Here is a 26,534-nt window from a genome sequence, read left to right on the forward strand (position 1 = left end):
TGGAGACAGCAGTACTAAGCCACTCTGTCTTTGATGCTACGGTATATGGAGACAACAGTACTAAGTCACTCTGTCTTTGATGCTACGGTATATGGAGACAACAGCACAAAGCCACTCTGTCTTTGATGCTACGGTATATGGAGACAACAGTACTAAGCCACTCTGTCTTTGATGCTACGGTATATGGAGACAACAGTACTAAGTCACTCTGTCTTTGATGCTACGGTATATGGAGACAACAGCACAAAGCCACTCTGTCTTTGATGCTACGGTATATGGAGACAACAGTACTAAGCCACTCTGTCTTTGATGCTACGGTATATGGAGACCACAGTACTAAGGAATGTTGTTGTGTTTCCCATCACAAACAATCATTTTAGCTTTTTCTGGAAATTCTTAAGCCAAAAATAGTAAACATTCAATTACTAAAACATTTAAAATTATTCCATTGTCTCTGCTAGGTCCACATTGGGTAGACATCAATAGAAACATAGGATATTACTACTACTGTAGTAATACTGTGATCTTATCTACACTACTGTAGTAATACTGTGATCATATCTATACTACTGTCGTAATACTGTGATCATATATATACTACTGTAGTAATACTGTGATTATATCTACACTACTATAGTAATACTGTGATTATATCTACACTACTATAGTAATACTGTGATCTTATCTACACTACTGTAGTAATACTGTGATCATATCTATACTACTGTAGTAATACTGTGATCTTATCTACACTACTGTAGTAATACTGTGATCTTATCTCCACTACTATAGTAATACTGTGATCTTATCTACACTACTGTAGTAATACTGTGATCATATCTATACTACTGTAGTAATACTGTGATCATATATATACTACTATAGTAATACTGTGATCATATCTCCACTACTATAGTAATAATGTGATTATATCTATATTACTATAGTAATACTGTGATTATATCTATACTACTATAGTACTACTGTGATCATATCTCCACTACTATAGTAATACTGTGATTAAATCTATATTACTATAGTAATACTGTGATTATATCTATGTTACTATAGTACTACTGTGATTGTATCTATATTACTATAGTAATACTGTGAATATATCTATACTACTATAGTAATACTGTGAGCATACCTACACTAATACTGTGATCATAGCTATACTACTATGCTATAGTAATACTGTGATCACATCTCCACTACTATAGTAATAATATGATTATATCTATATTACTATAGTAATACTGTGATTATATCTATATTACTATAGTAATACTGTGATTATATCTATACTACTATAGTAATACTGTGAGCATATCTATACTACTATACTATAGTAATACTGTGATTATATCTATATTACTATAGTACTACTGTGATTATATCTATACAACTATAGTAATACTGTGAGCATACCTACACTACTATGCTATAGTAATACTGTGATCATATCTACACTACTATACTAAAACAGATCACAGCCATAGAAGCTGCTGCTTAGGAAAACTGTGTGTGTGCGTGTGTGTTTGCGTGTGTGTGTGTGTGTGTGCGTGCGTGCCTGTGTGTGCGTGCGTGCCTGTGTGTTTGTAGTCTCGAGAGGCTCAGAGACAAAGCGGAACACACATTTGCTGTTTTATTCTATTCTAGTCCTTGGAGAGGAAGCAGGCTGGTTTGGGTTCTATTCTAGTCCTTGGAGAGGAAGCAGGCTGGTTTGGGTTCTATTCTAGTCCTTGGAGAGGAAGCAGGCTGGTTTGGGTTCTATTCTAGTCCTTGGAGAGGAAGCAGGCTGGTTTGGGTTCTATTCTAGTCCTTGGAGAGGAAGCAGGCTGGTTTGGGTTCTATTCTAGTCCTTGGAGAGGAAGCAGGCTGGTTTGGGTTCTATTCTAGTCCTTGGAGAGGAAGCAGGCTGGTTTGGGTTCTATTCTAGTCCTTGGAGAGGAAGCAGGCTGGTTTGGGTTCTATTCTAGTCCTTGGAGAGGAAGCAGGCTGGTTTGGGTTCTATTCTAGTCCTTGGAGAGGAAGCAGGCTGGTTTGGGTTCTATTCTAGTCCTTGGAGAGGAAGCAGGCTGGTTTGGGTTCTATTTTAGTCCTTGGAGAGGAAGCAGGCTGGGTTGGGTTCTATTCTAGTCCTTGGAGAGGAAGCAGGCTGGGTTGGGTTCTATTCTAGTCCTTGGAGAGGAAGCAGGCTGGTTTGGGTTCTATTCTAGTCCTTGGAGAGGAAGCAGGCTGGTTTGGGTTCTATTCTAGTCCTTGGAGAGGAAGCAGGCTGGTTTGGGTTCTATTCTAGTCCTTGGAGAGGAAGCAGGCTGGTTTGAGTTCTATTCTAGTCCTTGGAGAGGAAGCAGGCTGGTTTGAGTTCTATTCTAGTCCTTGGAGAGGAAGCAGGCTGGTTTGGGTTCTATTCTAGTCCTTGGAGAGGAAGCAGGCTGGTTTGGGTTCTATTCTAGTCCTTGGAGAGGAAGCAGGCTGGTTTGGGTTCTATTCTAGTCCTTGGAGAGGAAGCAGGCTGGTTTGGGTTCTATTCTAGTCCTTGGAGAGGAAGCAGGCTGGTTTGAGTTCTATTCTAGTCCTTGGAGAGGAAGCAGGCTGGTTTGGGTTCTATTCTAGTCCTTGGAGAGGAAGCAGGCTGGTTTGGGTTCTATTCTAGTCCTTGGAGAGGAAGCAGGCTGGTTTGGGTTCTATTCTAGTCCTTGGAGAGGAAGCAGGCTGGTTTGGGTTCTATTCTAGTCCTTGGAGGGGAAGCAGGCTGGGTTGGGTTCTATTCTAGTCCTTGGAGAGGAAGCAGGCTGGTTTGAGTTCTATTCTAGTCCTTGGAGAGGAAGCAGGCTGGTTTGGGTTCTATTCTAGTCCTTGGAGAGGAAGCAGGCTGGTTTGGGTTCTATTCTAGTCCTTGGAGAGGAAGCAGGCTGGTTTGGGTACTATTCTAGTCCTTGGAGAGGAAGCAGGCTGGTTTGGGTTCTATTCTAGTCCTTGGAGAGGAAGCAGGCTGGTTTGGGTTCTATTCTAGTCCTTGGAGAGGAAGCAGGCTGGTTTGGGTTCTATTCTAGTCCTTGGAGAGGAAGCAGGCTGGTTTGGGTTCTATTCTAGTCCTTGGAGAGGAAGCAGGCTGGTTTGGGTTCTATTCTAGTCCTTGGAGAGGAAGCAGGCTGGTTTGGGTTCTATTCTAGTCCTTGGAGAGGAAGCAGGCTGGTTTGGGTTCTATTCTAGTCCTTGGAGAGGAAGCAGGCTGGTTTGGGTTCTATTCTAGTCCTTGGAGAGGAAGCAGGCTGGTTTGGGTTCTATTCTAGTCCTTGGAGAGGAAGCAGGCTGGTTTGGGTTCTATTCTAGTCCTTGGAGAGGAAGCAGGCTGGTTTGGGTTCTATTCTAGTCCTTGGAGAGGAAGCAGGCTGGTTTGGGTTCTATTCTTGTCCTTGGAGAGGAAGCAGGCTGGTTTGGGTTCTATTCTAGTCCTTGGAGAGGAAGCAGGCTGGTTTGGGTTCTATTCTAGTCCTTGGAGAGGAAGCAGGCTGGTTTGGGTTCTATTCTAGTCCTTGGAGAGGAAGCAGGCTGGTTTGGGTTCTATTCTAGTCATTGGAGAGGAAGCAGGCTGGTTTGGGTTCTATTCTAGTCCTTGGAGAGGAAGCAGGCTGGTTTGGGTTCTATTCTAGTCCTTGGAGAGGAAGCAGGCTGGTTTGGGTTCTATTCTAGTCCTTGGAGAGGAAGCAGGCTGGTTTGGGTTCTATTCTAGTCATTGGAGAGGAAGCAGGCTGGTTTGAGTTCTATTCTAGTCCTTGGAGAGGAAGCAGGCTGGTTTGGGTTCTATTCTAGTCCTTGGAGAGGAAGCAGGCTGGTTTGGGTTCTATTCTAGTCCTTGGAGAGGAAGCAGGCTGGTTTGAGTTCTATTCTAGTCCTTGGAGAGGAAGCAGGCTGGTTTGAGTTCTATTCTAGTCCTTGGAGTTGAAGCAGGCTGGTTTGGGTTCTATTCTAGTCCTTGGAGAGGAAGCAGGCTGGTTTGGGTTCTATTCTAGTCCTTGGAGAGGAAGCAGGCTGGTTTGGGTTCTATTCTAGTCCTTGGAGAGGAAGCAGGCTGGTTTGGGTTCTATTCTAGTCCTTGGAGAGGAAGCAGGCTGGTTTGGGTTCTATTCTAGTCCTTGGAGAGGAAGCAGGCTGGTTTGAGTTCTATTCTAGTCCTTGGAGAGGAAGCAGGCTGGTTTGAGTTCTATTCTAGTCCTTGGAGAGGAAGCAGGCTGGTTTGGGTTCTATTCTAGTCCTTGGAGAGGAAGCAGGCTGGTTTGGGTTCTATTCTAGTCCTTGGAGAGGAAGCAGGCTGGTTTGGGTTCTATTCTAGTCGTTGGAGAGGAAGCAGGCTGGTTTGGGGTCTATTCTAGTCTAGTCTGTAGTCTAGTCTAGTCTCTCTACTGTTTATAGCCTCTCTACTGTATATAGCCTCTCTACTGTATATAGCCTCTCTACTGTATATAGCCTCTCTACTGTATATAGCCTCTCTACTGTATATAGCCTCTCTACTGTATATAGCCTCTCTACTGTTATAGCCTCGCTACTGTATATAGCCTCGCTACTGTATATAGCCTCTCTACTGTATATAGCCTCTCTACTGTATATAGCCTCGCTACTGTATATAGCCTCTCTACTGTATATAGCCTGTCTTTTTACTGTTGTTTTATTTCTTTACTTACCTATTGTCTACTACACCTGTTGTATTCAGCATTTCACTGTAAGGTCTACTACACCTGTTGTATTCAGCATTTCACTGTAAGGTCTACTACACCTGTTGTATTCAGAGCACGTGACAAATTAACTTGGATTTGATTTGTTTCACTCTCACACCAGGCAGAGCAAACTCTCAATAAATCAGGCAGAATGACAAATAGTCCAAGGGCCACCCAACCCCAAAAAATGTGTTGTTCCGTAATTAAGAAAACGTAAATGCTACATTTCAGCAACATAACGTAGAGAATGTAATGAACGTTAACATTCTGACATTGATATGTTTCACCTTGGTTACTTGTGTTGCACACTTTGGTATTTATTAGTATTTATTGGTATTTATTAGTATTTATTAGTATTTATTGGTATCTATTAGTATCTATTAGTATCCGCTAGTATATATTAGTATGTACTAGTATTTACTAGTATTTATTAGTATTCATTGATATTTATTAGTATTTATTAGTATTTATTAACATGTATTAGTATTTATTAGTATTTATTGTCCTTTATTAGTATGTATTAGTATTTATTGGTGTTTATTAGTATTCATTAGTATTTATTGGTATTTATTGGTGTTTATTAGTATTTATTGGTATTTATTGGCCTTTATTGGTATTTATTAGTATTTATTAGCAGAAGTAGCAGCTACTCTTCCTGGGGCGCACGGAACTATGTTGTACATTCAGGGTTCCTCCTTACATCAACTCAATCAGCATGTTACCTTCACTGATCTGGATGAACCCCCGAAACGTGGAAATATATTTTAACCATGTAGTTTTCTCAGTTAGTATAAGACGTTTTGGCAGCTGTATTTAGCCGACATTGCTTTTGCCTACTAGCCAAACTATAGACGGCTCGACATTTGCTAGCTAACACAGCTAGCTAACACACCTTTTACTGCAGTGGGCTAAATCAGTGACACACAGGACGGGTCTTGTTAGTTTTTTAACAAATCTACTTTGACACAAAAGTATACACCTCAAACACATGGTTGTGTGAATAAAAACACACCTGTACCATGTCAGGTGTACAAGGGAAATGTATTCAATTCTAAGTTTGCATTCCAATATTACACTTTATATACATCACAGAAGACAGAAATATAATGAAACAGTTTGACATAGAAACATTACGATTTTCGGTGTAAAAGAAAAAGGGTTTATTAATTTATGAAATTATGAAACTGTCACAGGCTCTGTGTTATTTGATTGTTGTTTCCTTGGTTACCTCTGGGTTCCCCTTTACCCTGTTTTCTACTTTCCAGGTTACCCTGATTATTACTTATTGGATTCACCTGTGTTTAATTACCTTCTCGGTTCACCTGGTTGCCTTGTTATTTATGTTCCTCAGTTGACCTGGATCTTCGCTTAGGTCTCGTGTTTTATTAGTGTGTTCTTGTGCTGTTGCCTTGTTTCTGTTAAGACTCTTAAGTAAAAGATTTGGATTTACCCTTATCTCTTCGTGCTGTGTTTCTCTGCGCCCGGGTTCGAGTTCGTACTAGCATTATCGTGACAGAAACATATCGATAACATTCCACCCGTGAGGCCACTAGAGGGCGCTTTGGTAATTTACATGCAGGAAATCCCCTAAATAAATAAATATATAAAAGCTAAATAAAACACTGTTCTGGCATCTAAGAAACATTTATTTGGCACGTTAACAGGTTCTTATTGTCTCGTATTATTTCAGGATTCCTACAGTCCGGTAATATGCGTTGCTTTCTGCATGGACATGAAATGTGTGTAACGTTAGTAACCGAGATGTAACATGGCAACCGTATAATGTTGCCTAGGGGGGTAATTACCCAAATCTGTTATGATTTTCAAAACCGTACCTTTGATTTATAATATTAAATTAAATGTGCACATTTTCCACGTTTTGAATCGTACGGTGTTCACCTTCATAACATTATCTACGTCATGATTTTGAAACTTTACAGTTTTGTTTTCTGGGTGACAGAAGGCCTTTTCTGGAGCCTTTCTTTGGGGGGACTAAATGACATGTATGCTTCAGCCACCTGAGTTATGCTGGTATATACTGTAGAATATTGCTAAATAAATATCTGAGTCCAAGTTTTACCATTGCAGGCGAATCATAAATGTCTTATGAATGTAATCCTACGTCGCCGGCTATGTTACTTGTTATGACATTTATACAGGTTCCTATGGGGCCGCTGTGTGGGAGCTGCAGGCGTGCTATCCTATGGGGCCGCTGTGTGGGAGCTGCAGGCGTGCTATCCTATGGGGCCGCTGTGTGGGAGCTGCAGGCGTGCTATCCTATGGGGCCGCTGTGTGGGAGCTGCAGGCGTGCTATCCTATGGGGCCGCTGTGTGGGAGCTGCAGGCGTGCTATCCTATGGGGCCGCTGTGTGGGAGCTGCAGGCGTGCTATCCTATGGGGCCGCTGTGTGGGAGCTGCAGGCGTGCTATCCTATGGGGCCGCTGTGTGGGAGCTGCAGGCGTGCTATCCTATGGGGCCGCTGTGTGGGAGCTGCAGGCGTGCTATCCTATGGGGCCGCTGTGTGGGAGCTGCAGGCGTGCTATCCTATGGGGCCGCTGTGTGGGAGCTGCAGGCGTGCTATCCTATGGGGCCGCTGTGTGGGAGCTGCAGGCGTGCTATCCTATGGGGCCGCTGTGTGGGAGCTGCAGGCGTGCTATCCTATGGGGCCGCTGTGTGGGAGCTGCAGGCGTGCTATCCTATGGGGCCGCTGTGTGGGAGCTGCAGGCGTGCTATCCTATGGGGCCGCTGTGTGGGAGCTGCAGGCGTGCTATAAAGTCAAACCCACATGACATTTACAATCTCCCATGGCTTAGGGGAAGTACATGAAACTTCAAACCAAATCCCCAGTCTCCTCTCTACACCGGTATGTGTAGTTAAATAGGTTAGCGGGGATAGCTAGTAGTGTATATGAATCGTAGATGGCCGGCCAGATGGAAAGACTGAGGGTGTTGTGACCTCGTTACACCCGCCGGGGACAGACCTTGACTCACTCACTTCCTGGTCTCAGTTTATGTTGGGCAAACCACTTGGTTACAGCACCATAACATGGGAGTAAACACAGGACGGACGGGGGCAACGTCTGTCTGTCTGTCTGTCTGTCTGTCTGTCTGTCTGTCTGTCTGTCTGTCTGTCTGTCTGTCTGTCTGTCTGTCTGTCTGTCTGTCTGTCTGTCTGTCTGTCTGTCTGTCTGTCTGTCTGTCTGTCTGTCTGTCTGTCTGTGTCTGTCTGGCTCGCTGTCTGGCTCGCTGTCTGGCTCGCTGTCTCGCTCTCCCTCTCTCTCTGTCTGTCTGCCTGCATGTCTGTATTTCTGTCTGTCTGTCTGGCTCGCTGTCTGGCTCGCTGTCTCGCTCTCCCTCTCTCTCTGTCTGTCTGCCTGCATGTCTGTATTTCTGTCTGTCTGTCTGTCTGTCTGTCTGTCTGTCTGTCTGTCTGTCTGTCTGTCTGTCTGTCTGTCTGGCTGTCTGGCTCGCTGTCTGTCTGGCTCGCTGTCTGGCTCGCTGTCTCGCTCTCCCTCTCTCTCTGTCTGTCTGCCTGCATGTCTGTATTTCTGTCTGTCTGTCTGTCTGTCTGTCTGGCTCGCTGTCTGGCTCGCTGTCTCGCTCTCCCTCTCTCTCTGTCTGTCTGCCTGCATGTCTGTATTTCTGTCCGTCCGTCTTTCTCTCTGTCTCTCTGAACATGTAAACTTTAAACTCACTTCAAAGGTCTCCGCACCTGTTGTCTCGACCTCTGAATGCTCGGCTATAAAAAGCCAACTAACATTTACTCCTGAGGTGGTGACCTGTTGCATCCTCTACAACCACTGTGATTATTATTTGGACGTCTTGAAGAACGATCTGGCCTTAATGGCCATTTCCTCTTATAATCTCCACCTGGCACAGCCAGAAGAGGACTGGCCACCCCTCATAGCCTGGTTCCTCTCTAGGTTTCTTCCTAGGTTTTGGCCTTTCTAGGGAGTTTTTCCTAGCCATCGTGCTTCTACATCTGCATTGCTTGCTGTTTGGGGTTTTAGGCTGGGTTTCTGTACAGCACTTTGAGATATCAGCTGATGTAAAAAGGGGTTTATAAAATACATTTGATTGAATTTGATTGACAAGACCTGAGCAGGAAAACCTCCGGGCCCTTGATATTATATGTACATGTATTCTATCAAAAAAGGACAAAAGATTTGAGAATTAAAACTGTGTAAATCATATTCCCCACCTTGTCCTAGTTATCGTATCCATCAGTGTGCAGTATGTCCTCTATAATGTTTGTGATTTCTCCTTCCTTCTCACAGACCGCTTTACGGCGGAGAGGGAGCAGGGAAACGTTTAAGGACAAGAAGTATCCGAACCAGGACGACAGTGCAGATCTCAGGTGCCAGCTGCAATTCTCTAAGGAAGAGTCCACCCTCATGCGTAAGAAGATGGCCAAGCTGGGGAGGGAGAAGGAAGAGCTAGAGCAGGAGATCCAGCAGTACAAGTCAGTCTACGGGGACGTGGACAGCCCTCTACCCCTGGCGGAGCTCGCAGGTGGTGGGCCCCACAGCACCAGGGAGGCCGAGCTACGGCTCCGACTCAAACTGGTGGAGGAAGAGGCCAATATTCTGGGGAGGAAGATCGTTGAACTAGAGGTAGGTGCCCTGACTATTTTACCTTTGGCTGTGTCCTGCAAATGTCACCTTTTTCCACTACTATAGACCAGAGCCCTATGTACTACTATAGACCAGGGCCCTATGTACTACTATAGACCAGGGCCCTATGTACTACTATAGACCAGGGCCCTATGCACTACTATAGACCAGGGCCCAATGCACTACTATAGACCAGGGAACTATGCACTACTATAGACCAGGGCCCAATGCACTATTATAGACCAGAGCCCTATGCACTACTATAGACCAGGGCCCAATGCACTACTATAGACCAGAGCCCTATGCACTACTATAGACCAGGGCCCAATGCACTACTATAGACCAGAGCCCTATGCACTACTATAGCCCAGGGCCCAATGCACTACTATAGACCAGAGCCCTATGCACTACTATAGACCAGGGCCCTATGCACTACTATAGACCAGGGCCCTATGCACTACTATAGACCAGGGCCCTATGTACTACTATAGACCAGGGCCCTATATACTACTATAGACCAGGGCCCTATGTACTACTATAGACCAGGGCCCTATGCACTACTATAGACCAGGGCCCTATGCACTACTATAGACCAGGGCCCTATGCACTACTATAGACCAGGGCCCTATGTACTACTATAGACCAGGGCCCTATATACTACTATAGACCAGGGCCCTATGTACTACTATAGACCAGGGCCCTATGTACTACTATAGACCAGGGCCCTATGCACTACTATAGACCAGGGCCCAATGCACTACTATAGACCAGGGAACTATGCACTACTATAGACCAGGGCCCTATGCACTATTATAGACCAGAGCCCTATGCACTACTATAGACCAGGGCCCAATGCACTACTATAGACCAGAGCCCTATGCACTACTATAGACCAGGGCCCAATGCACTACTATAGACCAGAGCCCTATGCACTACTATAGCCCAGGGCCCAATGCACTACTATAGACCAGAGCCCTATGCACTACTATAGACCAGGGCCCTATGCACTACTATAGACCAGGGCCCTATGCACTACTATAGACCAGGGCCCTATGTACTACTATAGACCAGGGCCCTATATACTACTATAGACCAGGGCCCTATGTACTACTATAGACCAGGGCCCTATGCACTACTATAGACCAGGGCCCTATGCACTACTATAGACCAGGGCCCTATGCACTACTATAGACCAGGGCCCTATGTACTACTATAGACCAGGGCCCTATATACTACTATAGACCAGGGCCCTATGTACTACTATAGACCAGGGCCCTATGCACTACTATAGACCAGGGCCCAATGCACTACTATAGACCAGGGAACTATGCACTACTATAGACCAGGGCCCTATGCACTACTATAGACCAGGGCCCTATGCACTACTATAGACCAGGGCCCTATGCACTACTATAGACCAGAGCCCTATGTACTACTATAGACCAGGGCCCTATGCACTACTATAGACCAGGGCCCTATGCACTACTATAGACCAGGGCCCAATGCACTACTATAGACCAGGGCCCTATGCACTACTATAGACCAGGGAACTATGCACCACTTTTGACCAGGGCCCAGTAGGGTGTAAAGCAGTGAACTACATAGTAAATAGGAGACCATTTCGAAAACAAACTTTGTCATAATTTTTTATCTTCGTATAGGAAAGAAAATAATTTCCTAAATAAAACATGACATTGTGATCATTATTATCAGGTGGAGAACCGAGGCCTGAGGGCTGAGAACGAGGACATCCGCTGCCAGTACGAGAGGGACTGTTTCGGCCGGGAGCCCTTCAGCAGCATGCCCTCCTCCCCGTACGGCGGAGACGCTCTGGAGTCCGCCGGGGAGCTGCGGCGCCACCTACAGTTCGTAGAGGAAGAGGCAGAACTTCTCCGGCGGTCCATCTCGGAGATCGAGGACCACAACAAGCAGCTGACCTCCGAACTGAACCGATTCAAGTTCGGCCCGAGAGACGAGGAGGTCGATGTCGGAGTGATGCTGATGAAGACCGGTAACGGGGGTAACGGGGGTAACGGGAGCGGTGTGGTGATGATGGAGGAGCTGAAAGCAGCCAGGAAGCAGATCAACGAGCTCAGCGGGAAGGTGTGTTGTATGATGTACTACAGTACCCATAATGCTCTGTGTATGATGTACTACAGTACCCATAATGCTCTGTTTATCACTCACAGGAGTAACAACAATGCTCTGTGCATTGTATCCGGTTGTTATCTTTGTAAAGATCTTTTGTCTTAAGATGTTCCTGAAGCTAACATAATGGTGTCTTCTCTCTGAAGCTAACATAATGGTGTCTTCTCTCTGAAGCTAACATAATGGTGTCTTCTCTCTGAAGCTAACATAATGGTGTCTTGACTCTGAAGCTAACATAATGGTGTCTTGACTCTGAAGCTAACATAATGGTGTCTTGACTCTGAAGCTAACATAATGGTGTCTTGACTCTGAAGCTAACATATTGGTGTCTTCTCTCTGAAGCTAACATAATGGTGTCTTGACTCTGAAGCTAACATATTGGTGTCTTCTCTCTGAAGCTAACATATTGGTGTCTTGACTCTGAAGCTAACATAATGGTGTCTTCTCTCTGAAGCTAACATATTGGTGTCTTCTCTCTGAAGCTAACATATTGGTGTCTTCTCTCTGAAGCTAACATATTGGTGTCTTGACTCTGAAGCTAACATAATGGTGTCTTCTCTCTGAAGCTAACATATTGGTGTCTTGTCTCCTTACCCATCCAGGTGATGAAGCTGCAGTATGAGAACAGAGTCCTGATGTCCAACGTCCAGCGCTGTGACCTGGCCCAACACCTGGGCCTCCGCACCGGCTCCCCGCGGGACAGCGATGCAGACAGCGACACCGGCCACCGTGACGCCGCAGAGGAGGAAGAGACTGGGAGGCTCCTCCTCCTACACCCCAAGAGGGAGGGGCCTGTCGGCGGCGAGAGCGACTCGGAGGACCTGTTCGAGAAGACGACCACGACCTCTGGTTTCGGAAGTCACAAGCCCTCGGACGAGATCAGCGGGCTCAGCACCACGGAACTAGCCAACCTCAGACGAGAAGACCGTGAGACGTTCATGAACGTCAAACGAGAAGCAGAGCGTCTTGGGAAGACCGTAGACCGTCTCATTACCGACACGGACAGTCTGATCTACGAGGGAAAGATTATAGTAACAGGAGGAGACAGTCTCTGCATAGAGGGGTTGAGAGCACACAGGGGGGAGGGAAGCGGAGAGGACATGGGGGACACCACCACACTCCCCGAGTCCCTACAAGACTCCCAGGTCCTGGACACTATCAACACCCGGATGAAGGCCTTCAGGACAGAGCTCCATATCTTCATGGAGAAGGTGGATCACCTGGGAGACGGGCTAAGGGAGAGGGGAGGGGACCGGGATAGGGGGGATGACCTGTCGCCCATGCCCAACCTTACAGAGTCTAGCAGCTTCCTGTCAGGGGTCACCTCCATGTCCCGAGACTCGCCCATCAGCACCCTGGGACGCGACCTGGTCACAGATTTCCAGGTAAGGAAGACAGGATGGGACACTCCTGTGACCTCTGACCTGTATCTGTCTCTATCCAGGGGTACGGCCGAAACGGCACCCTATTCCCTATCTAGTGCACTACTTTTGACCAGATCCATATGGCACCCTATTCCCTATCTAGTGTACTACTTTTGACCAGATCCATATGGCTTACTTTACTTGGCTTAAGCCCTTGTCTCATATAAGGAACACAGGCCTTTGACGGCTGTCCTTATATATAGAGCCCTATGGAACCTGGTTAACAGTCCCTATATAGAACCCTATGGAACATGGTTAACAGTCCCTATATAGAGCCCTATGGAACCTGGTTAACAGTCCCTATATAAAGCCCTATGGAACCTGGTTAACAGTCCCTATATATAGCCCTATGGAACCTGGTTAACAGTCCCTATATAGAGCCCTATGGAACCTGGTTAACAGTCCCTATATAGAGCCCTATGGAACCTGGTTAACAGTCCCTATATAGAGCCCTATGGAACCTGGTCAACAGTCCCTATATAGAGCCTTATGGAACCTGGTTAACAGTCCCTATATATAGCCCTATGGAACCTGGTTAACAGTCCCTATATAGAGCCCTATGGATCCTGGTTAACAGTCCCTATATAGAGCCCTATGGAACCTGGTCAACAGTCCCTATATAGAGCACTATGGAACCTGGTTAACAGTCCCTATATAGAGCCCTATGGAACCTGGTTAACAGTCCCTGTATAGAGCCCTATGGAACCTGGTTAACAGTCCCTATATAGAGCCCTATGGAACCTGGTTAACAGTCCTTATATAGAGTCCTATGGAGCCTGGTCAACAGTCCCTATATAGAGCCCTATGGAGCCTGGTCAACAGTCCCTATATAGAGCCCTATAGAACCTGGTTAACAGTCCCTATATAGAGCTCTATGGAACCTGGTTAACAGTCCCTATATAGAGCCCTATGGATCCTGGTCAACAGTCCCTATATAGAGCCCTATAGAACCTGGTTAACAGTCCCTATTTAGAGCTCTATGGAACCTGGTTAACAGTCCCTATATAGAGCCCTATGGAACCTGGTTAACAGTCCCTATATAGAGCTCTATGGAACCTGGTCAACAGTCCCTATATAGAGCCCTATGGAACCTGGTTAACAGTCCCTATATAGAGCCCTATGGAACCTGGTCAACAGTCCCTATATAGAGCCCTATAGAACCTGGTTAACAGTCCCTATATAGAGCTCTATGGAACCTGGTTAACAGTCCCTATATAGAGCCATGTAGAACCTGGTTAACAGTCCCTATATAGAGCTCTATGGAACCTGGTCAACAGTCCCTATATAGAGCCCTATGGAACCTGGTTAACAGTCCCTATATAGAGCCCTATGGAACCTGGTCAACAGTCCCTATATAGAGCCCTATGGAACCTGGTTAACAGTCCCTATATAGAGCCCTATGGAACCTGGTCAACAGTCCCTATATAGAGCCCTATGGAGCCTGGTTAACAGTCCCTATATAGAGCCATGTAGAACCTGGTCAACAGTCCCTATATAGAGCCCTATGGAGCCTGGTTAACAGTCCCTATATAGAGCCCTATGGAGCCTGGTTAACAGTCCCTATATAGAGCCCTATGGAGCCTGGTTAACAGTCCCTATATAGAGCCCTATGGAACCTGGTTAACAGTCCCTATATAGAGCCCTATGGAACCTGGTCAACAGTCCCTATATAGAGCCCTATGGAACCTGGTTAACAGTCCCTATATAGAGCCCTATGGAACCTGGTTAACAGTCCCTATATAGAGCCCTATGGAACCTGGTCAACAGTCCCTATATAGAGCCCTATGGAGCCTGGTTAACAGTCCCTATATAGAGCCATGTAGAACCTGGTCAACAGTCCCTATATAGAGCCCTATGGAGCCTGGTTAACAGTCCCTATATAGAGCCCTATGGAGCCTGGTTAACAGTCCCTATATAGAGCCCTATGGAGCCTGGTTAACAGTCCCTATATAGAGCCCTATGGAACCTGGTTAACAGTCCCTATATAGAGCCCTATGGAACCTGGTCAACAGTCCCTATATAGAGCCCTATGGAACCTGGTCAACAGTCCCTATATAGAGCCCTATGGAGCCTGGTTAACAGTCCCTATATAGAGCCATGTAGAACCTGGTCAACAGTCCCTATATAGAGCCCTATGGAGCCTGGTTAACAGTCCCTATATAGAGCCCTATGGAGCCTGGTTAACAGTCCCCATATGAATAAGGTTCCATTTGGGTTGTTACTCAGCCCCCATACATGTCTGTACTGTATGTTATGCTGTCTCCCCGCTACATCTGGACATCAACCCCCTGGCTGCTTCCTTATTGGCTTAAGTATCAATAAGTATCAGTAAGACTAATTATAAAGTCAGTTAGATGTTATAATGGAAAACATTACGGTAATAAAGAGCGGTTGAGATGTATTAATGACCGGGACATTTAAAAAATAGGGGGGTTATTTTGCAAAGCGTGAATAACTATTAGACATAAAACATGCTCACTGGATTTCTTCTGAGGCATTATGACACCAGATAATTAAAAGAGCAATACAAAGAAAGACTGAAGTAATGACAATGTCTTGTCAAAGAGGACAACGGGACTTTAAACTGAGGAATAGGGTTCATATGCAAAGTCATGTTTAACCAAGGAGTCAGATAGACAGTCCAGGGTCATGTTTAACCAAGGAGCCAGATAGACAGTCCAGGGTCATGTTTAACCAAGGAGTCAGATAGACAGTCCAGGGTCATGTTTAACCAAGGAGTCAGATATACAGTCCAGGGTCATGTTTAACCAAGGAGTGAGATAGACAGTCCAGGGTCATGTTTAACCAAGGAGTCAGATAGACAGTCCAGGGCCATGTTTAGCCAAGGAGTCCGATAGACAGTCCAGGGTCATGTTTAACCAAGGAGTCAGATATACAGTCCAGGGTCATGTTTAACCAAGGAGCCAGATAGACAGTCCAGGGTCATGTTCAACCAAGGAGTCAGATAGACAGTCCAGGGTCATGTTTAACCAAGGAGTCAGATAGACAGTCCAGGGTCATGTTTAACCAAGGAGTCAGATAGACAGTCCAGGGTCATGTTTAACCAAGGAGTCAGATAGACAGTCCAGGGTCATGTTTAACCAAGGAGCCAGATAGACAGTCCAGGGTCATATTTAACCAAGGAGTCAGATAGACAGTCCAGGGTCATGTTTAACCAAGGAGTGAGATAGACAGTCCAGGGTCATGTTTAACCAAGGAGTCAGATAGACAGTCCAGGATCATGTTTAACCAAGGAGTCAGATAGACAGTCCAGGGTCATGTTTAACCAAGGAGACAGATAGACAGTCCAGGGTCATGTTCAACCAAGGAGTCAGATAGACAGTCCAGGGTCATGTTTAACCAAGGAGTCAGATAGACAGTCCAGGGTCCTGTTTAACCAAGGAGTCAGATCGACAGGCCAGGGTCATGTTTAACCAAGGAGTCAGATAGACAGTCCAGGGTCCTGTTTAACCAAGGAGTCAGATCGACAGGCCAGGGTCATGTTTAACCAAGGAGTCAGATAGACAGTCCAGGATCCTGTTTAACCAAGGAGTCAGAGACAGTCCAGGGTCATGTTTAACCAAGGAGCCAGATAGACAGTCCAGGGTCATGTTTAACCAAGGAGCCAGATAGACAGTCCAGGGTCATGTTTAACCAAGGAGTCAGATAGACAGTCCAGGGTCATGTTTAACCAAGGAACCAGATAGACAGTCCAGGGTCATGTTTAACCAAGGAGTCAGATAGACAGTCCAGGGTCATGTTTAACCAAGGAGCCAGATAGACAGTCCAGGGTCATGTTTAACCAAGGAGTCAGATAGACAGTCCAGGGTCATGTTTAACCAAGGAGTCAGATAGACAGTCCAGGGTCATGTTTAACCAAGGAGCCAGATAGACAGTCCAGGGTCATGTTTAACCAAGGGGACAGATAGACAGTCCAGGGTCATGTTTAACCAAGGAGTCAGATAGACAGTCCAGGGTCATGTTTAACCAAGGAGCCAGATAGACATTCCAGGGTCATGTTTAACCAAGGGGCCAGATAGACAGTCCAGGGTCATGTTTAACCAAGGAGTCAGATAGACAGTCCAGGGTCATGTTTAACCAATGAGTCAGATAGACAGTCCAGGGTCATGTTTAACCAAGGAGTCAGATCGACAGTCCAGGATCATGTTTAACCAAGGGGACAGATGGTCAGTCCAGGGTCATGTTTAACCAAGGAGTCAGATCGACAGTCCAGGGTCATGTTTAACCAAGGAGTCCGATAGACAGTCCAGGGTCATGTTTAACCAAGGAGAGATATCGACAGTCCAGGGTCATGTTTTAACCAAGGAGGCAGATAGACAGTCCAGGGTGATGTTTAACCAAGGAGGCAGATAGACAGTCCAGGGTCATGTTTAACCAAGGAGTCAGATAGACAGTCCAGGGTCATGTTTAACCAAGGAGTCAGATAGACAGTCCAGGGTCATGTTTAACCAAGGAGCCAGATAGACAGTCCAGGGTCATGTTTAACCAAGGGGCCAGATAGACAGTCCAGGGTCATGTTTAACCAAGAAGACAGATGGTCAGTCTAATTGAGTCCCAAATGGCTCCCTATCCCCTAGAACACCACTATAAAAGGACTTTATAAGTGGCTAAGGTGCCACAGACGGGATAATTACAAAACCCCAAGGGGAGTCTGTGTGAATGGTAGAGTCCATTACTACTGGGTTTAAACAGTATAACACGCCAAGGGGAGTCTCTGTGAATGGTAGAGTCCATTACTACTGGGTTTAAACAGTATAAAACGCCAAGGGGAGTCTGTGTGAATGGTAGAGTCCATTACTACTGGGTTTAAACAGTATAAAACGCCAAGGGGAGTTGTGTGAATGGTAGAGTCCATTACTACTGGGTTTAAACAGTATAAAACCCCATGGGGAGTCTGTGTGAATGGTAGAGTCCATTACTACTGGGTTTAAACAGTATAAAACCACATGGGGAGTCTGTGTGAATGGTAGTCCATTACTACTGGGTTTAAACAGTATAAAACCCCAAGGGGAGTCTGTGTGAATGGTAGAGTCCATTACTACTGGGTTTGAAGTGAGTAGTCATTAGTAGAGCCATTCCCTCCCTACCTCTTAATGTGATGCTAACACAGCGTAGCGTAGCGTAGCGTAGCAAATACAAAGAACCATTCAATACAGTCATTAGTGAAGCCATTCCCTCCCTACTTCTTAATGTAATGCTAACACAGCGTAGCAAATACAAAGAAACATTCAATACAGTTATTAGTAGAGCCATTCCCTCCCTACCTCTTAATGTGATGCTAACACAGCGTAACGTAGCGTAGCAAATACAAAGAACCATTCAATACAGTCATTAGTACAGCCATTCCCTCCCTACCTCTTAATGTAATGCTAACACAGCGTAGCAAATACAAAGAACCATTCAATACAGTCATTAGTGAAGCCATTCCCTCCCTACCTCTTAATGTGATGCTAACACAGAGTAGCATAGCGTAGCGTAGCAAATACAAAGAACCATTCAATACAGTCATTAGTAGAGCCATTCCCTCCCTACCTCTTAATGTGATGCTAACACAGAGTAGCATAGCGTAGCGTAGCAAATACAAAGAATCATTCAATACAGTTATTAGTAGAGCCATTCCCTCCCTACCTCTTAATGTGATGCTAACACAGAGTAGCATAGCGTAGCAAATACAAAGAACCATTCAATACAGTCATTAGTAGAGCCATTCCCTCCCTACCTCTTAATGTGATGCTAACACAGCGTAGCGTAGCGTAGCAAATACAAAGAATCATTCAATACAGTTATTAGTAGAGCCATTCCCTCCCTACCTCTTAATGTGATGCTAACACAGAGTAGCATAGCGTAGCAAATACAAAGAAACATTCAATACAGTTATTAGTAGAGCCATTCCCTCTTAATGTGATGCTAACACAGCGTAGCGTAGCGTAGCAAATACAAAGAATCATTCAATACAGTTATTAGTAGAGCCATTCCCTCCCTACCTCTTAATGTGATGCTAACACAGCGTAGCGTAGCGTAGCAAATACAAAAGAACCATTCAATACAGTCATTAGTACAGCCATTCCCTCCCTACCTCTTAATGTGATGCTAACACAGCGTAGCGTAGCGTAGCAAATACAAAGAATCATTCAATACAGTTATTAGTAGAGCCATTCCCTCTTAATGTGATGCTAACACAGCGTAGCGTAGCGTAGCAAATACAAAGAATCATTCAATACAGTTATTAGTAGAGCCATTCCCTCCCTACCTCTTAATGTGATGCTAACACAGCGTAGCGTAGCGTAGCAAATACAAAAGAACCATTCAATACAGTCATTAGTACAGCCATTCCCTCCCTACCTCTTAATATAATGCTAACACAGCGTAGCGTAGCGTAGCAAATACAAAGAACCATTCAATACAGTCATTAGTGAAGCCATTCCCTCCCTACCTCTTAATGTGATGCTAACACAGCGTAGCGTAGCAAATACAAAGAACCATTCAATACAGTCATTAGTAGAGCCATTCCCTCCCTACCTCTTAATGTGATGCTAACACAGCGTAGCAAATACAAAGAAACATTCAAGACAGCTAGCAATGGCACCCTAGTCCCTATGTAGTGCACTACTTTTGATCAGGGCCCATAGGGTAACATTTGGAACATAACCCCAGGTCTGGACAGCTTTATTAAAGGACTGGTCCACTCAGAACATAACCCCAGGTCTGGACAGCTTTATTAAAGGACTGGTCGACTCAGAACATAACGCCAGGTCTGGACAGCTTTATTAAAGGACTGGTCCACTCAGAACATAACGCCAGGTCTGGACAGCTTTATTAAAGGACTGGTCCACTCAGAACATAACCCCAGGTCTGGACAGCTTTATTAAAGGACTGGTCGACTCAGAACATAACCCCAGGTCTGGACAGCTTTATTAAAGGACTGGTCCACTCAGAACATAACCCCAGGTCTGGACAGCTTTATTAAAGGACTGGTCCACTCAGAACATAACCCCAGGTCTGGACAGCTTTATTAAAGGACTGGTCCACTCAGAACATAACGCCAGGTCTGGACAGCTTTATTAAAGGACTGGTCGACTCAGAACATAACACCAGGTCTGGACAGCTTTATTAAAGGACTGGTCCACTCAGAACATAACGCCAGGTCTGAACAGCTTTATTAAAGGACTGGTCCACTCAGAACATAACGCCAGGTCTGGACAGCTTTATTAAAGGACTGGTCCACTCAGAACATAACCCCAGGTCTGGACAGCTTTATTAAAGGACTGGTCCACTCAGAACATAACCCCAGGTCTGGACAGCTTTATTAAAGGACTGGTCCACTCAGAACATAACACCAGGTCTGGACAGCTTTATTAAAGGACTGGTCCACTCAGAACATAACCCCAGGTCTGGACAGCTTTATTAAAGGACTGGTCCACTCAGAACATAACCCCAGGTCTGGACAGCTTTATTAAAGGACTGGTCCACTCAGAACATAACACCAGGTCTGGACAGCTTTATTAAAGGACTGGTCCACTCAGAACATAACGCCAGGTCTGGACAGCTTTATTAAAGGACTGGTCCACTCAGAACATAACCCCAGGTCTGGACAGCTTTATTAAAGGACTGGTCCACTCAGAACATAACACCAGGTCTGGACAGCTTTATTAAAGGACTGGTCCACTCAGAACATAACCCCAGGTCTGGACAGCTTTATTAAAGGACTGGTCCACTCAGAACATAACGCCAGGTCTGGACAGCTTTATTAAAGGACTGGTCCACTCAGAACATAACCCCAGGTCTGGACAGCTTTATTAAAGGACTGGTCCACTCAGAACATAACCCCAGGTCTGGACAGCTTTATTAAAGGACTGGTCCACTCAGAACATAACCCCACAGCTTTATTAAAGGACTGGTCCACTCAGGACACAAGTCAAGTTTAATTTAGAGTCTGTTTATCACTGGTCTCAAGTTCAACCCACGTCATGATGCAAAAACAAACAAACAATGTCTATGGACCCCAATGTTCAGACGCAACACTACATCAGTCTTTGTGTACCACTGTTTCTCAAGGCGTTCCTGGGGCCCGCCTCTGTTCTCTATCCCGGCACTACCATACCCAATGCAATGAGTTTAGTGCTGGGCTATAAAAAAAGTGTGATCGATAGATTGAGAAACAAGAAGTGTAGACAAGACTACCAGCAGAGGTTCCCAGGGGCCACAGCAGGAATTGCCTCACCTCGAGCCACCCAGCTCAGCCACCCAGCCACCACCACCCACATCCTCCCTGTTCCCCAACCATCATCTCTCAAACTCGCTACTGCTGCTGCATCTGCATACCCATACGCTCCTGCAACTTGCACCCAAAATATCCATCGCCCTGACGACTTTATCCGTCGCCCTGACGACTTTATCCGTCGCCCTGACGACTTTTTCCGTCGCCCTGACGACTTTATCCGTCGCCCTGACGACTTTTTCCGTCGCCCTGACGACTTTTTCCGTCGCCCTGACGACTTTATCCGTCGCCCTGACGACTTTATCCGTCGCCCTGACGACTTTATCCGTCGCCCTGACGACTTTATCCGTCGCCCTGACGTCTTTATCCGTCGCCCTGACGACTTTATCCGTCGCCCTGACGACTTTATCCGTCGCCCTGACGACTTTATCCGTCGCCCTGACGACTTTATCCATCGCCCTGACATGAACCAACATGCAGATGCCTGCATCAAACTCAGTGGGGATAAACAGTGGCCGAAGCTGTTTCTTCCAGATGGCTTTGCACAATTGATCAATCAATCAATGACTTAACCAATCAATCAATGAATTTATAGATCAGACTTAACCAATCAATACATTTATAGATCAGACTTAACCAATCATTCAATGAATTTATAGATCAGACTTAACCAATCAATCAATGAATTTATAGATCAGACTTAACCAATCAATCAATGAATTTATAGATCAGACTTAACCAATCAATCAATGAATTTATAGATCAGACTTAACCAATCAATCAATGATATGGTCTGTTTACTGCAGTATGACTCATATGGTATGTTTACTGCAGTATGGCTCATATGGTCTGTTTACTGCAGTATGACTCATATGGTCTGTTTACTGCAGTATGGCTCATATGGTCTGTTTACTGCAGTATGGCTCATATGGTCTGTTTACTGCAGTATGGCTCATATGGTCTGTTGACTGCAGTATGACTCATATGGTCTGTTTACTGCAGTATGGCTCATATGGTCTGTTTACTGCAGTATGACTCATATGGTCTGTTTACTGCATTATGACTCATATGGTCTGTTTACTGCAGTATGGCTCATATGGTCTGTTGACTGCAGTATTAAATCAAATCAAGTTTATTTTATATAGCCCTTCGTACATCAGCTAATATCTTGAAGTGCTGTACAGACACCCAGCCTAAAACCCCAAACAGCAAGCAATGCAGGTGTAGAAGCACGGTGGCTAGGAAAAACTCCCTAGAAAGGCCAAAACCTAGGAAGAAACCTAGAGAGGAACCAGGCTATGAGGGGTGGCCAGTCCTCTTCTGGCTGTGCTGGGTGGAGATTATAACAGAACTATGCCAAGATGTTCAAAATGTTCATAAGTGACAAGCATGGTCAAATAATAATCATGAATAATTTTCAGTTGGCTTTTCATAGCCGATCATCAAGAGTTGAAAATAGCAGGTCCGGGACAGGTGGCGGTTCCATAACCGCAGGCAGAACAGCTGAAACTGGAATAGCAGCAGTATGGCTCAAATGGTCTGTTTACTGCAGTATGACTCATATGGTCTGTTGACTGCAGTATGGCTCATATGGTCTGTTTACTGCAGTATGACTCATATGGTCTGTTTACTGCAGTATGACTCATATGGTCTGTTTACTGCAGTATGACTCATATGGTCTGTTTACTGCAGTATGGCTCATATGGTCTGTTTACTGCAGTATGGCTCAAATGGTCTGTTTACTGCAGTATGACTCATATGGTCTGTTTACTGCAGTATGGCTCATATGGTCTGTTTACTGCAGTATGGCTCAAATGGTCTGTTTACTGCAGTATGACTCATATGGTCTGTTGACTGCAGTATGACTCATATGGTCTGTTTACTGCAGTATGGCTCAAATGGTCTGTTTACTGCAGTATGACTCATATGGTCTGTTTACTGCAGTATGACTCATATGGTCTGTTTACTGCAGTATGACTCATATGGTATGTTTACTGCAGTATGGCTCATATGGTCTGTTTACTGCAGTATGGCTCATATGGTCTGTTTACTGCAGTATGGCTCATATGGTCTGTTTACTGCAGTATGGCTCAAATGGTCTGTTTACTGCAGTATGACTCATATGGTCTGTTTACTGCAGTATGGCTCATATGGTCTGTTTACTGCAGTATGACTCATATGGTCTGTTTACTGCAGTATGACTCAAATGGTCTGTTTACTGCAGTATGGCTCAAATGGTCTGTTTACTGCAGTATGACTCATATGGTCTGTTTACTGCAGTATGGCTCATATGGTCTGTTTACTGCAGTATGACTCATATGGTCTGTTTACTGCAGTATGACTCAAATGGTCTGTTTACTGCAGTATGACTCATATGGTCTGTTTACTGCAGTATGGCTCATATGGTCTGTTTACTGCAGTATGGCTCATATGGTCTGTTTACTGCAGTATGACTCATATGGTCTGTTGACTGCAGTATGACTCATATGGTCTGTTGACTGCAGTATGACTCATATGGTCTGTTTACTGCAGTATGGCTCATATGGTCTGTTTACTGCAGTATGGCTCATATGGTCTGTTGACTGCAGTATGACTCATATGGTCTGTTGACTGCAGTATGACTCATATGGTCTGTTGACTGCAGTATGACTCATATGGTCTGTTTACTGCAGTATGGCTCATATGGTCTGTTTACTGCAGTATGACTCATATGGTCTGTTGACTGCAGTATGACTCATATGGTCTGTTTACTGCAGTATGACTCATATGGTCTGTTGACTGCAGTATGACTCATATGGTCTGTTGACTGCAGTATGACTCATATGGTCTGTTTACTGCGGTATTACAGGATGTCCTGTGTTAAGCAGATTGTTCAATTAAGAATAAATTCTCATTTGACAGTAGATAGTGATAGTACTTTACCCCCTCTACTCTGACTATAGGACTCATGGTTCATATGGTCTGCTTTACCCCCTCTACTCTGACTATAGGACTCATGGTTCATATGGTCTGCTTTACCCCCTCTACTCTGACTATAGGACTCATGGTTCATACTGTCTGACTATAGGACTCATGGTTCATATGGTCTGACTATAGGACTCATGGTTCATATGGTCTGCTTTACCCCCTCTACTCTGACTATAGGACTCATGGTTCATATGGTCTGCTTTACCCCCTCTACTCTGACTATAGGACTCATGGTTCATATGGTCTGACTATAGGACTCATGGTCCATATGATCTGCTTTACCCCCTCTACTCTGACTATAGGACTCATGGTTCATATGGTCTGCTTTACCCCCTCTACTCTGACTATAGGACTCATGGTTCATATGGTCTGACTATAGGACTCATGGATCATATGGTCTGCTTTACCCCCTCTACTCTGACTATAGGACTCATGGATCATATAATCTGCTTTACCCCCTCTACTCTGACTATAGGACTCATGGTCCATATGATCTGCTTTACCCCCTCTACTCTGACTATAGGACTCATGGTTCATATGGTCTGCTTTACCCCCTCTACTCTGACTATAGGACTCATGGTTCATATGGTCTGCTTTACCCCCTCTACTCTGACTATAGGACTCATGGTCCATATGATCTGCTTTACCCCCTCTACTCTGACTATAGGACTCATGGATCATATGGTCTGCTTTACCCCCTCTACTCTGACTATAGGACTCATGGTCCATATGGTCTGCTTTACCCCCTCTACTCTGACTATAGGACTCATGGTTCATATGGTCTGCTTTACCCCCTCTACTCTTACTATAGGACTCATGGTTCATATGGTCTGACTATAGGACTCATGGTTCATATGGTCTGCTTTACCCCCTCTACTCTGACTATAGGACTCATGGTTCATATGGTCTGACTATAGGACTCATGGTTCATATGGTCTGCTTTACCCCCTCTACTCTGACTATAGGACTCATTGTTCATATGGTCTGCTTTACCCCCTCTACTCTGACTATAGGACTCATTGTTCATATGGTCTGCTTTACCCCCTCTACTCTGACTATAGGACTCATGGTTCATATGGTCTGCTTTACCCCCTCTACTCTGACTATAGGACTCATTGTTCATATGGTCTGACTATAGGACTCATGGTTCATATGGTCTGCTTTACCCCCTCTACTCTGACTATAGGACTCATTGTTCATATGGTCTGCTTTACCCCCTCTACTCTGACTATAGGACTCATGGTTCATATGGTCTGCTTTACCCCCTCTACTCTGACTATAGGACTCATGGTTCATATGGTCTGCTTTACCCCCTCTACTCTGACTATAGGACTCATGGTCCATATGATCTGCTTTACCCCCTCTACTCTGACTATAGGACTCATGGTTCATATGGTCTGCTTTACCCCCTCTACTCTATATGACTCATGGTTCATATGGTCTGCTTTACCCCCTCTACTCTGACTATAGGACTCATGGTCCATATGGTCTGCTTTACCCCCTCTACTCTGACTATAGGACTCATGGTTCATATGGTCTGCTTTACCCCCTCTACTCTGACTATAGGACTCATGGATCATATGGTCTGCTTTACCCCCTCTACTCTGACTATAGGACTCATGGTCCATATGGTCTGCTTTACCCCCTCTACTCTGACTATAGGACTCATGGTTCATATGGTCTGCTTTACCCCCTCTACTCTGACTATAGGACTCATGGTTCATATGATCTGCTTTACCCCCTCTACTCTGACTATAGGACTCATGGTTCATATGGTCTGCTTTACCCCCTCTACTCTGACTATAGGACTCATGGTTCATATGATCTGCCTATAGGACTCATGGTTCATATGATCTGCTTTACCCCCTCTACTCTGACTATAGGACTCATGGTCCATATGATCTGCCTATAGGACTCATGGTTCATATGATCTGCTTTACCCCCTCTACTCTGACTATAGGACTCATGGTTCATATGGTCTGCTTTACCCCCTCTACTCTGACTATAGGACTCATGGTTCATATGGTCTGACTATAGGACTCATGGTTCATATGGTCTGCTTTACCCCCTCTACTCTGACTATAGGACTCATGGTTCATATTGTCTGCTTTACCCCCTCTACTCTGACTATAGGACTCATGGTTCATATGGTCTGCTTTACCCCCTCTACTCTGACTATAGGACTCATGGTTCATATGGTCTGCTTTACCCCCTCTACTCTGACAAAAAGACTCATGGTTCATATGATCTGCTTTACCCCCTCTACTCTGACTATAGGACTCATGGTCCATATGATCTGCTTTACCCCCTCTACTCTGACTATAGGACTCATGGTTCACATGGTCTGCTTTACCCCCTCTACTCTGACTATAGGACTCATGGTTCATATGGTCTGACTATAGGATTCATGGTTCATATGGT

General features: G+C 45.1%; 1 protein-coding gene across 1 annotated transcript in view; it reads left to right on the forward strand.

Annotated features, from left to right (window-relative positions):
• The window catches only part of LOC139550095 (microtubule cross-linking factor 1-like), a 205,335-nt gene that overhangs the window by 107,244 nt on the left and 71,557 nt on the right, over positions 1–26,534 (forward strand). Inside the window, 3 exon segments of the mRNA XM_071360725.1 lie at positions 9,000–9,335; positions 11,049–11,438; positions 12,086–12,868. Of these exon segments, the coding sequence (XP_071216826.1) occupies positions 9,000–9,335; positions 11,049–11,438; positions 12,086–12,868 (1,509 nt within the window).

Source organism: Salvelinus alpinus, chromosome 23, assembly GCF_045679555.1.
Source record: "Salvelinus alpinus chromosome 23, SLU_Salpinus.1, whole genome shotgun sequence".
NCBI classification, from domain to species: domain Eukaryota; kingdom Metazoa; phylum Chordata; class Actinopteri; order Salmoniformes; family Salmonidae; genus Salvelinus; species Salvelinus alpinus.